The sequence below is a fragment of the Taudactylus pleione genome, unplaced genomic scaffold (assembly GCF_031769625.1).
Source record: "Taudactylus pleione unplaced genomic scaffold, aTauple2 ptg000005l, whole genome shotgun sequence".
In the NCBI taxonomy this organism is placed as follows: Eukaryota; Metazoa; Chordata; class Amphibia; order Anura; family Myobatrachidae; genus Taudactylus; species Taudactylus pleione.
In genome coordinates, this window is record NW_028284408.1 from 27,008,655 (window position 1) to 27,022,594 (window position 13,940).

General features: G+C 46.4%; 1 protein-coding gene across 7 annotated transcripts in view; it reads left to right on the top strand.

The window, feature by feature from the left end:
- Positions 1-13,940, top strand: part of TROAP (trophinin associated protein) — a 61,324-nt gene that overhangs the window by 18,663 nt on the left and 28,721 nt on the right. For all 7 annotated transcript variants that reach the window (XM_088448841.1, XM_088448993.1, XM_088448838.1 and 4 more), the window contains exon 5: positions 4,436-4,520. In XM_088448841.1, the coding sequence (XP_088304967.1) occupies positions 4,436-4,520 (85 nt within the window). The remainder of the gene's footprint in view (positions 1-4,435; positions 4,521-13,940) is intronic.

Here is a 13,940-nt window from a genome sequence, read left to right on the forward strand (position 1 = left end):
TGGGCTTTGCTCTGGTCACCGGTTTTTCAGTCTCCCTCTGGTGAGAGTGTGATTCTTGTGTGTATCCAGATCTTCTTTCTCTCTCTTCCTTCTCCTCCTCCGGCCTATGGCTTGGTAACTAACTGAGGTGCCTTGGCTCGGGGGCGGGGTATAGGAGGGGGACCCTAGTGCATCCTGGGAGGCTGAAAGCTTAACTCTATGGTGCCTGATGACTGACGTCACACCTATACCCTAGGTATCCTGTGGAACCCTATGGACTTCGTAGAAATAGAGATAACAAAGGTAAGTTCTTACCATATCTCATATTTTCACTAGTATATAACCTTGGTGTTCATGCAAATATATGTATATATGTTTTTATATGTATGTGTGTATGTAAGGGAAACTGTATGCATGTTATAAAATTTTGCTCTCTGTGTACGTGTGTATAAGAATGTGGCTGGAAGTAGTGTGAGAGGTGTACATGCGTGTGTGAGACAGAGAGAGAGATGATTTCTACTTCAGGGTTCATAGGGTATCCACAGGATACCTTGGGGTATAGGCGATGGCGGCAGACATCGGGCACCTCAGAGTTAGTTTTCAGCCTCCCAGGATGCACTGGGGTCCCTCTCCTATACCCCGCCCCCGAGCCAAGGCAAATCAGTTTCGTAGGTGCCCGGCTCGGAGTCAGATCACCATATTCTCCATGGTGTCAATGTTCGACATTGTGGAATATGCCCAGTTTCACTCCAGACTTCTGCAGAAATTGATCCTCTCCAGATGGACTGGGTTGCCCCGTCGGATAAAGACACAGACCATGGTGCTTCCTCCGGAGGTACATCTGTCTGTGGCCTGGTTGCTGCAGACGACTCACCTGAACAAGGGACGCCCCTTTTGGCTGGCAAACTGGGTCCTTCTGACAATGGACGCCAGTTTCCGAGGATGGGGAGCAGTGACGGATCCACACTTGTTCCAGGGCAGGTGGACTCCAGCAGAATCTGCGCTTCCAATAAACATCTTGGAACTTCGGGCGGTATTCAAATCTCTCCAGCAAGCAAAAAATGTTCTCCACGGAAAACCCGTGCAGGTACAATCAGACAATGCCACCACGGTGGCTTACATAAACCGCCAAGGAGGAACCCGAAGTCAGGCGGCACTGACAGAGGTGTCCCGCATCCTGACTTGGGCGAAGGGCAATCTCTCTGCTATCTCGGCGGTGTTCATCCCAGGAGTCCTCAACTGGAAAGCAGACTTTCTCAGCAGTCAAGACGTGCATCCAGGAGAATGGTCTTTTCACCAGGAGGTGTTTCCTGGTGGACAAGTGGGGCCTTCCAGAGATAGACCTCATGGTCTCCCGACACAACAACAAGCTGCCTGTGTACGGGTCAAGAGCAAGAGACATGGAGGCTCTTCTGGTGGACGCTCTGTCGGTCCGGTGGATTTTACCAGTTTGCGTACCTCTTCCCTCCATTCTCCCTTCTTCCTCGAGTGGTTCGGAAATTCAAGCAAGAAGGCGGCACGCTCCTGTTAATAGCTCCAGCGTGGTAGAGACGACGCTGGTACTTAGATCTTCGGAGTCTCTCCGTAGACTCTCCGATGCTGTTGCCTCAACGTCCGGACCTGTTGTCTCAGGGTCCTTGCCATTACCCGGACCTGAGTCGTCTGTCTTTGATGGCGTGACTGTTGAGACAGCCCTCTTAAGGTCCAGGGTTTTTTCCATCTCTGTAGTTAACACCATGCTCAGAGCTCGGAAGCCTGCGTCTGCAAGAATTTACCACCGAGCATGGCATACTTTCTTTGAATGGTGTCGCCCTAGAGGCTATGATCCTCAGGTGTTCAGGATATCCAGGGTGTTGGCTTTCCTACAGGCGGGCTTAGATCACGGTCTTTGCCTTGCTTCTCTGAAGGTGCAAGTTTCTGCCCTGTCTCAGCGTAGGATTACTACTTTTCCTGATGTCCGCACCTTTCTGCAAGGTGTACTTCGTATTCAGCCTCCCTTTGTTCCACCAGTGGCTCCTTGGGATTGGCTGTGGTCCTGAGGGCTCTCCAAGGACCACCATTTGAACCACTGGGCTCAGTGGATTTAAAATGGCTTACAGATAAGACTGTTTCTTCTGGCCATTGCTTCGGCCAGAAGGGTCTCAGAATTGGGGGCTCTCATGTCGACCACCTAAAGGTGGTATCTAGTTTCCACATTAACGAGGAAATCATTGTGCCGGCCTTTAATTCTCCAGACCTGTCGACTGGTGAGACTTCCTTGGATGTGGTACGGGCTCTAAGGATTTATGTTGACCTACCAATTCATTTAGGAAGTCTGACTCCTTGTTTGTCCTCTATGGTTTAAATAAGAAGGGTTGGCCTGCCACTAAGCAAACTTTGGCAGGATGGATTCGCATGGCAATTTCTGAGGCTTACATTCATGAAGGCCTTCCTATTCCATCCTCTGTTAAAGCTCATTCCACTAGGTCTGTGGGTCCTTCGTGGGCAGCTCGCTGTGGTGCCTCTGCTGTTTTAGCTTTGCAAGGCAGCCACGTGGTCTTCTGTCCATACTTTTGTGAGGTATAATGCATTTGACACCTTTGCCTCTCAGGGTGCTTCCTTCGGGCGGCGGATTCTCCTTTCAGCACAGCAGCGTCCCCACTCTTAAAGGATACTGCTTTGGTACATCCCCAAGGTATCCTGTGGATACCCTATGGAACTTGAAGTAGAAAATATGAGATATGGTAAGAACTTACCCTTGTTATCTCTATTTCTACGAAGTCCATAGGGTTCCACAGGACTCCCGCCCTGTCGCACCTGTACTGAAGATGGGCTTTGCTCTGGTCACGTTTTTCAGTCTCCTTCTGGTGAGAATGTGATTCTTGTGTGTTCCAGAACTTTCTTCTCTCTTTCTACTCCTCCTCCGGCCTATGGCTTGTTATATAACTGATTTGCCTTGGGGCAGTGCATCCTGGGAGGCTGAAAAACTTTAGCTCTGAGGTGCCCGATGTCTTCCGCCATCGCCTATACCCCAAGGTATCCTGCGGAACCCTATAGACTTCGTAGAAATAGAGATAACAAGTGTAAGTTCTTACCATACCTCATATTTTCAGATTCATTGTCCTTTCTGTGAAAGGCAGAGAAGGAAAGTTTAGGCAATAGAGTTCTTATAGTAGGTACAGACACATTATTACAAAGGAGAGTTAATATAGAAGGTCCAGACAAGTTATAATAGCCAGGGGAAGTCCAGTGAGCCAGCTGTGTGTCTGTCTAATTTCAGAGAAAGAGAGCGAGAGAGTAGCAGAAAGTGTATATAAGTAAATGAAAGAAACGAGTGTTATAGCAGAAAGTGTGTGTATAAAGAAAATAGTGTTATATGGTTAGTACACGCCATATAAAGCCAGTGTGGTAGATCCAGATCCCAGGAAGTCGTGTGTATGTGTATTGGATGGGAATGGCAGAGAAGAGGTAGATGTTTGGGCTGTTTCCATTTATATACCTCATCCCATCATGCATTGCACCAGCTCAAACCCCACACATCCACATTGTAACAAGAGACTCTGCTAGGTGTTATATCCTGTTCTTTGAATTAGATTGTTAGCTCCTATTACAGTCATGTTTCTTAGGTTTGCAAAGGCCAGAAGATTTTAAACCAGCTCATAGCAAACAAATCTAATGGCACTGAGATGAGTTAATATTGGAGCTCTTTCACAGTCCCCTAGTGTATGAAGGAGAAAAAAGGATTTTTGGTACTTACCGGTAAATCCATTTCTCATATTCCACAGGGGACACTGGACGCCCACCCAGCGATGCGTACAAGCCGTTTTTTGGTTCATTCTATTCTATTGCCATTGTCTACATTTGATATGGTTGTGTGACTGCATGTGTTCCCTGTAGTGGGTTCCTCTGTTCTCCTTCAGTCTGTCTATTTTTTCCGTTCTGTGGACTTCTTTCTCCTCGTTTTCCTGCTCTCCTCTGTCTCCTCTCAGGCTCAGTTTCTTAAACTGGGGTTGATGGGGCATAGAGGGAGCCAGTCACACTTCTAAATTATTTAAAGTGCCAGGTTTACTATACCAACGTCTATACCAATGTCTTGAGCTCCAGTGTCCCCTGTGGAATCTGAGAAATGGTTTTACCGGTAATCACCAAAATCCTGTTTATAAGGAAGGAGAAGAATCAGCATTCCTGGTTGGCACTCACTGTATATAGACCAAGAACTCGGCCTGCCAATTTTATTCTCCAGCTTCCAACTAATTCTTGGTAGCAGGTGCAAGTTACCCATGCATGGGTTCACACCAAATCATAAAAAGAAATCTTATTCTTGTCCAGCACTATTTTCTTTTTATACTAGTTTACTAACATCTTAATTATTGTGAATGACTAAATTGAAGTTGATACATAACTTTTTAAACTCTGTATTTGAGATGTAAAGTAGGTGTGCAGCCCATTTATTTTGTTTCTTATTGTTTATTTGAAGATGGTCAGAAGCTCAATGCGAAGCAGCCAAATTGCATCCTCTAACTTTGACAGGATGTCCTATTTCTCCAAGATGCCTACAAAAGGTATGTTTAAAGTGCAGCAGATGTTTGCTCAAATGTATAGGGGAAAATTCAAATAGCCGCAAAAAACCTCTGATCGTGCTAATAAATACTTATCATGCGATCCTATTAGCTGCGGTTTTCGTGGGTATTTTGTGCGAATTCTTCATAGGATTTTGTGCAAATTTCTTTTCACCATTTCCAGGTGAAAAGTTGAAAATCCCTATTTTAAGGTGGAAATGTCGAGACTTTCAGAACCTCTGGAAAACCCTCAATTACTTTTTAGGCAGAAACATTTTTTTAATTTAGCTTAATTTGGCCAATAATGACATGTCATTTTTGGGATGATAAAGTGCAGAATAATGGTTTAATTGATGTGGGACAGGCATATGGGGGTGATATAAATAGGGAGCTTGTGTCTTTAAGATTGCAGCTGGGTTTAAATTAGGGTGTAAAGGTGTTCAACTGAACGCCTGCACTGGGAGCGCGGACTCTGTGGCTGTCCTGGCCGATCCTGGCTGTCCATCAATGGGCTCCTGGCAGTCTAGGGGGTACATTTTTACTGAGAATCGAGTTTGGGTGAGTTTGAAAAACAGGCTAAACTCGCATGATTTTGCAAACTCAAATTTACGAAGATCAAACGGGTGTGAGTCAGGTTTCTCTTCTCACTATTAAAACTCATGTGAGTTTGCAAACTCGACTAAACTCACAATCTGTCAAACTAGGAAGTACTTTACATAAAAAAAGTTGTAACTCGCAAATTTACAAAGATCCGAGTTTACAGTCTGGGGTGAGTTTGTAGCAAACTGACTGATAAATTGATGATTCAAATAGACCACCTCCTGAGCTGCAATTTTGGCAGATACACAAATCACACTGATCTGTGTATGTGTATGTTTCTGCCCAAGTATCTAATATAAAGTGTCTTTTTATAAAATAAAAAAAAAAATGTAGGGTGCCCCCTTCCGCCCCCCCCCCCCACCAGCCTAACCAGCCCCGGGCTTGCCAGCTAGTCCTGGTCCTAAAATTACGGGGAACAAAATGAGTAGGGTTCCACCGTCATTTAGGTACCAGCACCTGGCTGCAATGCCAGTTCTGGTTTTAATTATAGGGGGGGAAAAAAATGCATAGGGGGTCCCCTATAATTTATTTATTTATTTATTACCAGTTATTTATATAGCGCACACATATTCCGCAGCGCTTTACAGAGAGAATATTTGGCCATTCACCAATTAAAACCAGCCCCGGACCCAAAACGCCGGGCTGTAATGACACAGCCCGGAGACCCTTTCATCAGGGCTCCGTGGGAAAAGCATCATCAGCCCAAGCCGGCCAGGCCAGGCCACCCCATCTCCCTCTCCCAAAATCTGGCAGGGTGAGGACTTCCTTTGCAAGAGGATAAAGCTCCTCCTCCAGAGGGGCTCTTTGTAGTCAGGTATTGACAAGCAAGCACCAATGATGCAACCCTGCGGATATTCCATCTGCATTCCAGGATTTCGCCCCACCCAGAGCCTGTATGATGGCTTGAGAAAACCCTGCGATGCCTACTTTGCATATGAGCAATCCTGTTGTGCTGGTTGATCTGATCACTCCACCATCGGTTGCAACATTGACTCCTTGAGCAGCCTCAGCCTGGCGCACAGCCTCCCTTGTAACTTTTTCAAGATATGGCCATTGTGACTGCTTTGCTACAAAAGAGATCGCAGCTGCATGCTGTAACACTCCAATAACATGTACATGATGCCTCCCCTTTTGTACCATCACTTAAGGACACCACCCAGTCTCTACCCTGAACCGCCCATGGATAGCAGATGCTGTCTCAAGCTGTATGCAAATGCGTACGCCATCACACACATTGGTTCGCATGTGTTCAGTAAGGGTTTCGTAGGCTTTTCGTGCATGCGCAGTAGCATAAAATTGCTCAACTGTGCAAATATCTGCACTGTGTACACCTCTGACTCAGGCCCTCAGTCTCCTCTGTGGTGGTGGCCTGTTTGCTTTGCTTCCAAAACCATTGCATCAAGGCCTCTGCAGACACTATAGTGTTCAGTGGGCCTAATTCAGCATTGCACGTGTATGCAATGCTGAACACTGATTCCTGATTATCAGGAATCTTCGCGTACACAGGACCCGTTCTGCACAAGTGCAGAACGGGTCCTGCGTGATCGCACGCAGACCCCCTTATGCTGATTGACAGGCAGAGGCATTTACGGGGTGGTGCGGGGGCGTGGATAGTCAGCATTCCCAAAAACAGGGGCATCGCTCTTCTTTTTTTTTTTTTCTCCCAGGCGTGGCAAGGCCAGGATCTGCGTCCACATACGTAGTTTCCTGGCCTTGCAAGCCAGCCTGAGTAAGCTTACTCAGCTGGCCGGCGACGTCCCACCAACGCGACAGATGGTTATTGCAGCCTGCGTTTGCAAATGCAGCAGGTGCTATCAGACACCCCGTGCTGCATTTGTATATTTGCAAGGACGATATTGCAAAGCTGCTTGCATGCACCTCTGCAATTCTGTCCACTACTAAATAAACCCCAGTCTGGACCTTGTAAGTCCAATCTCCCTCTCCCTCTTTCTCCTCTATTGGGGGAAGGGGGTGTCATCCATTCTCTCAAAACAGCAGGGTTCATTGTGCCTCTTCAAGAGCAGAAAGAGGCCTATTTTTATATTATTCACACTGGTTTCTGTTAAAAGGACTTTCAAACCTAAATCTATACCTGCATCTTTGAATGGACAAATTATGGATTGGGTCTGTTGGTTCAGTCATAAATTCTATGAAACAGGGAGCGTTCCAGGCTTCTTTATATATTGAAGTCTGTTGCTTCCATATTCCCATATTGAAGGTATATCTCCTCCTACTCAGGTTTGTGAGGTTACATTTTTAATTCCAAACACTTAATTTCAACTTGGCCACAGCACTTTGGTGATGAGTCATGAATATTTTCTTACAATCCAAAGGGGTGACAGTAATTCTATATCTGGATGATATCTTGGTCAAGCGATTTTTCTTTTACATCAGCTGAACCTTGCAACAGCAACCTTGAAGTTGCATGATTGGATAATCAAGTACCCAAAATCCTGTCTGATCCTGGTTCAGCATGTACAGTCAGGTGCATAAATATTGGGTCATTGAATTTTCATATTTTGGCCTCTATTCACCACCACAATGGCTTTCAAATGAAACAAACAAGATGTGCTTTAACTGCAGACTTCCATATTTAATTTGAGGGTAATTACATCCAAATCAGGTGAATGGTGTAGGAATTACAACAGTTTCTATATGTGCCTCCCACTTTTTAAGGGGCCAAAAGTAATGGGACTATCAACTCAAAAGCTATTTCATGGACAAGTGTGTGCTATTCCCTCGTTATTTAATTTATCAATTAAGCAGGTAAAAGGTCTGGAGTTGATTCTAGGTGTGACATTTGGAATCAGTTGCTGTCGACTCTCAATATGAGATCCAAAGAGCTGTCAATATCAGTGAAGCAAGCCATCATTAGGCTGAAAAATCAAATCAAAAACCCATCAGAGAGATAGCAAAAACATTAGGTGTGGCCAAAACAACTGTTTGGAACATTCTTAAAAAGAGAGAACGCATCGGAGAGCTCAGCAACACCAAAAGACCCGGAAGACCACGGAAAACAACTGTGGTGGATGACAGAAGAATTATTTCCCTGGTGAAGAAAAACCCCTTCACAACAGTTGGCCAAATCAAGAACACTCTCCAGGAAGTAGGTGTATATGTGTCAAAGTCAACAATCAAGAGAAGACTTCACAAGAGTGAATATAGAGGGTTCACCACAAGATGTAAACCATTGGTGAGCCACAAAAACAGGAAGACCAGATTAGAGTTTGCCAAACAACAGCTAAAAAAGCCATTACAGTTCTGGAACAACATCCTATTGACAGATGAGACAAAGATCAACTTGTACCAGAGTGATGGGAAGAGAAGAGTATGGAGAAGGAAAGGAACTGCTCATGATCCAAAACATACCACCTCATCAGTGAAGCATGGTGGTGGTAGTGTCATGGCGTGGGCATGTATGGCTGCCAATGGAACTGGTTACCTTGTATTTATTGATGATGTGACTGCTGACAAAAGCAGCAGAATGAATTCTGAAGTGTTTTGGGCAATATTATATGCTCATATTCAGTCAAATGCTTCAGAACTCATTGGACGGCGCTTCACAGTGCAGATGGACAATGACCCAAAGCATACCTCAAAAGCAACCAAAGAGTTTTTTAAGGCTAAAAAGTGGAATGTTATGCAATGGCCAAGTCAATCCCCTAACCTGAATCTGATTGAGCATGCATTTCACTTGATGAAGACAAAACTGAAGGGAAAATGCCGCAGGAACTGAAGACATTTGCAGTAGAGGCCTGGCAGAGCATCACCAGGGATGAAACCCAGCGTCTGTGCAGTGCAGGGGCCCCCTTCCCATGGAGTCCGCCCACAGCTCCCTGACGACCAGTTGTATTGATCCTTAACCTAAAACCTGCCTGGGAAAATTACCAACACGATGAAAACAGCATCACAAACTGTTCAGTGGTTGCAGAGTTTATCACAATCGGACAAACAAACAGACATACTCCACGTCTGATCTGGGATTTTGGTGTGAAATGGGTATAAGCTGAACCACTAATTGCATTGGTATTGTCTGAGAACTCAAGGCCTGGGGGTGTCCTTAGAAGATACCATGAAGTCCTCTGGTGACTGCCACTGGAAAAATGACCTGCTAAGTCAAAGCCACTTCTTTCATCAGGACTTGACCTGTCTATTTGTTGGCATTGTTGTTGTGGCCATGATCTTGCGAGCAAAAGGGTTGTTAGAGCAGATCATTAAGACTATTATCTAGCTTGCAAACCAACTCTTGCTTACAACTGTGTGGAAGGTGTATCTTATATAATGTACAAAGAATGAGCTTCCAGGTTCTTTTTGGCTGACTGTCCTGTAGTGCCTATTGCCAAGTGGGATATTAATTTGGTACACACACACACTTTTGTCTGTTAGTAAATGTGTGATTTTAATAGATTTAAAAAAATAAAAATAAAAAAATCAATTAAAATCAACCTTTAGTAAATATACCCCTTAGTGTCCGCTCTAGGTCCAGGGCAGGGTGCTGCACCTAGAAAGGACACTCTATCATGTGTGCCCGAAAAGGGGTCTTGGCCAAAGGGGGCGTGTCTTTAAGATGCGCACCCTTTTTATTACTCTTGGGAGGGGAGGGGGTTGTGTGTGTCCGGCACTTAGACATACCGGGTTGCCCCAAGGTCTCCTCTCTATGTGAATAGATGCCGTGCGCAAGCTCACGGCATCTATTCACCGGCGGTGATCGCTGCACCGCTATCGTTCCCACTGTGGCCCGCCAGTAGGGGCTGCATCCGCCATGTTTTAGTGGGGTGCTACCATAAGGGTAGGGCGCATTCTGCCCTTTTGAAATCGGGAGGGCTCGGCACTCCGCTAAAACGGCCTAGTGGGAATGCTACACTTGAAGCTAGATGGCCTGATTTATGCTTTTCCTCATGCAGACCAGGGCTACAGTCAGAGACTGTTATGCAGCAGGATACAGGAAGGGTGCCTGTACCAGGATTACCTGAGATGGCAATAGTGTGTGGGGAAATTGGAACAGACTGTGTAGATGCACTGGAGTCTGGCTGTAGAAATACCGGAATTGGATACTGTAATGCAGCGGAAGCTGGTTGCAGGAGATATGGGAGCTGTGTGCCATGCACAGTAGAAGCAGGCTGCAATAGATATTGGAACTGCATGCTCTGCACAATGGAAGCAGGCTGCAGGTGATGTTGGGACTGTGTGCTGTGCACAATGGAAGCAGGCTGCAGGTGATGTTGGGACTGTGTGCTGTGCACAATGGAAGCAGGCTGCAGGTGATGTTGGGACTGTGTGCTGTGCACAATGGAAGCAGGCTGCAGGTGATGTTGGGACTGTGTGCTGTGCACAATGGAAGCAGGCTGCAGGTGATGTTGGGACTGTGTGCTGTGCACAATGGAAGCAGGCTGCAGGTGGTATTGGAACTGAGTGTTGTGCACAATAGAAGCAGGCTGCAATGAAATATGTTGTGAAGAAATACTAGAGCAGGTTTTTTGGATAGCGCTGAGCAGAGAGCTGATAAGCAATTATACAGGTTTTCTGGATAACGCTGAAACTGAAGGCTGAGAAGCAATGTTGATACAAGTTTTCTGGATAGCACTGAATGCTGTGAAGCAAATACTGAAGCCTGGTAACTGAAACAAGCACTGAATGTTGTTAGCAATACTGGAGACTGATGACTGGATCAGATGCAGGAATGAAATAGAACCAGAAGCCAGGGTACTCCTCTCAAGGGAGAGAAGTTGTTCTGGCAATGAGCAATCAGCAGTTCCACGTTTAAATAGGGAATCCATGAACTGATAGGCTGGAAGAATCATGTGACCGGGTTTGCTGGGGACAGGTTTGTCAGAACAGCTCAAGTGATACTGTCCGAAATGATGGCGCCCATGATGTTAAACAGCAGGTACTGCACATTACAGATGAGTGACCTCAAGGACGCCATAGGTGGCCAGCGGGGACACAGATGGCAGTAAAGTTATACTCCTGGACCCAGTAACAGGGACTTGGACCCCGATGTGTGAAAGTTGTGCCCTGCTCCAGCACTAGCACCCTCTATCCCCCTTGGTTCAACAGTGTAACCCAAATTGATTCAGAGAAACAGACTTTTACAGCAAGCACAAAAATCCTATTTTCCTTTTCTTTGTTCCCACAGTTGGATTTTTTGCTCTGTGAGGTTTGGTTATGTGAAGATTGCTGACCCTTTTAACCTCAGGTCATGTCTTACAGGAGAGATTTTAAATGATAGTGTTGTCTGCTGGCTTTCAAGCAGACATAATTTCAGCAATGTATGAAGGTCCTTGCGAAGATTCTCAACATTTTGCTTCTATGGATGCCAGTTGTGAGGATACCTACCTGGATGGACAACTTTGGGACTTAAGCTGGCCACACACTAGACCAACTTTTATCCAACCATCCAACTAGTTGATTGGTTGGAATGAAAATCTGGTAACTTATGGGAGTATATGATGATCAGCAAATGGCTCCTAAATGCCTGAAAACAGATGAAAATGGACGTTCAGACAAGTTTGTTAAATGTTTAATCTAAACAATTTGTTCAAACAACAGTTTTTGTCCATTTTCTGGCGTTTGGGAGCAAATTGCTGATTGTCATTTACTTCCATACCTTACCAGATTTTCATTCCAACCAATCAACTAGTTGGATGGTTGGATGTAAGTTGGTCTAGTGTGTGACCAGCTTAAAGCTGGCCACACACTAGACCAACTTACATCCAACCAGCCAACTTGTTGATTGGTTGGAATGAAAATCTGGTAACGTATGGGAATGAATGATGATCAGGAATTTGCTCGTAAATGCCAGAAAACAGATGAAAATGGTCGTCAGACAAGTTTGTTAAATGTTTGATCTAAACAATTTGTTCAAACAACAGTTTTGGTCCATTTTCCTGCGTTTGGGAGCAAATTGCTGATTCATTCCTTACCAGATTTTCATTCCTACCAATCAACTAGTTGGCTGGTTGGATGTAAGTTGGTCTAGTGTGTGGCCAGCTTTAGCCAAAACTTGGATGCCCTATTTAGTATTTATTAACTCTTTATCTATTTTTTTTCTCTAATAAGGGGTGAGGTGCCACCTGTCAGCTAATCCCTTCTGACTTTGTATTGCATTCTGGCGTGCCCCGACGGCGGTATTTATTCCCTCTAGGCAGATGACCTGTCTGACCAGGGCTGTGAGCCTTTTCCATATCAAATTCTGTGTTCCCGCTAAGTATAAAATAGTTTTTTTTTTGTTTTCTGTATTTGACGTTCTATTAATATACTGGAGTAGGGCAGAAATGTTTTAATCTTTTGCAACTGACCCCCAAACAAATTTGACATGTTGAGAGCACATGCTTATCTGCCTGTTCTATAGTGGTGGCTCTGTGGCTGGCTGGGAAAACTTGAAGTGTATTGAATAGAATATCTAGTAGCTACAGGTTCCCCATTTAGTAACGTACCTTAATACCAGCGGCATGTTTTTGTTCAGTATTGCAGTGATACTAATGAATGTGCCGTTGGTATTTAACATTACTTACCCCTCCGGTAAGGTCCAGCGGCATCCCCCCTTTTCTACTTCAGGGTCCATAGGGTATCCACAGGATACCTTGGGGGTATAGGTGTGACGTCAGTCGCAGGGCACCAAAGAGTTAAGCTTTCAGCCTCCCAGGATGCACTAGGTCCCCCTCCTATAACCCGCCCCCGAGCCAAGGCACCTCAGTTTAGTTTGGTGCCCGGCCGGAGTCGGGTGCACCTGTTGGAGTGGGGGCTAGAAGAGCCCCTGAAGCTTTTTCTTCATGCAGCTGTGGCTGCACATCTGGATGAACAGCATGGACAGTCAGTCCTGACGTCCATGCTGTCTTCCCTACACCCCGCCGGTACCAGAACGCCGGTACTGCTCCGGGGATGCTGGTGGGCATCTGGGGTCACAGCTAGCGGTGACCCCAGATGTTCCGGACCATGGCCGGATTCAAGGGGGACAGAGGTAAGCAGCGGGGTCCCGCGGTGGGTCCCCGCTGATCACATGGTCCTAAGTCCCCAGGCAGGGGCTCCCTGGGGACTGGCTGCAGCGTGGAGCCAGGCGACCAACCTGCGCTTCCACTACCCCCTGGGACAGCGGACCGCAGCAGAGCGGTAGCGCTGCGGCGTCCCAGGGGTTAAATGCATGCCAGGGGAGCGCGCCTTCCCTGTCTCACAGCCGGCGCCTCCCCCGCTGCACACAGCCCTCTCTGCACTGTGCTGACTGGCCCTGTGTCAGCGCTCCTCCCCCAGGCCAGCCTTCTCTCTGCTCCTCGGCGGCCATCTTTTCAGAAGCATGGTGAACGCTGCTGGAAGCCTGCATTGGAAGCATCGTGGTCTGGGTCCCCCTGCATACCTCTCCTCCGCTGTGGTCAGGTCTGTGTATGCAGCGCTGTGTCCTACCAGGCCCTGTGTCTGTGTAGTTGAGTGATCAGCGCTGTTAGTGCAGGAATTGATTTTCTTTGCATTGTATGTGACTGTGCTAGCGCTGCTGCCTGTAACTTTTCTTCTCAAGACTGTCAGCTTTATTACTGTCCCTGTTCTTTCTGCTAAGCCCTTGCGGTGCGGTGCTGCAGGGTGGTCTCTCGCCTATTTAATATATAATTGGTGAGAGGGGTCACATACGTGGTGCCATCATGTCTGAAAGTGATTTTCCCCTTCGGCTACAGTGTACCACGTGTAAAGTACCGTTAGCGGAGGGGGAGGGTAGCGCGGAGGGCCTCTGCCGGCAGTGTTTGTCCATGGCGCGGCCTCTTACGCTTACAGCACCGGTACAGGAGCCGCCCTGGGCTTGTTTCGCTCAGGCGCTAACAGCTTTAGTGGGCCAGT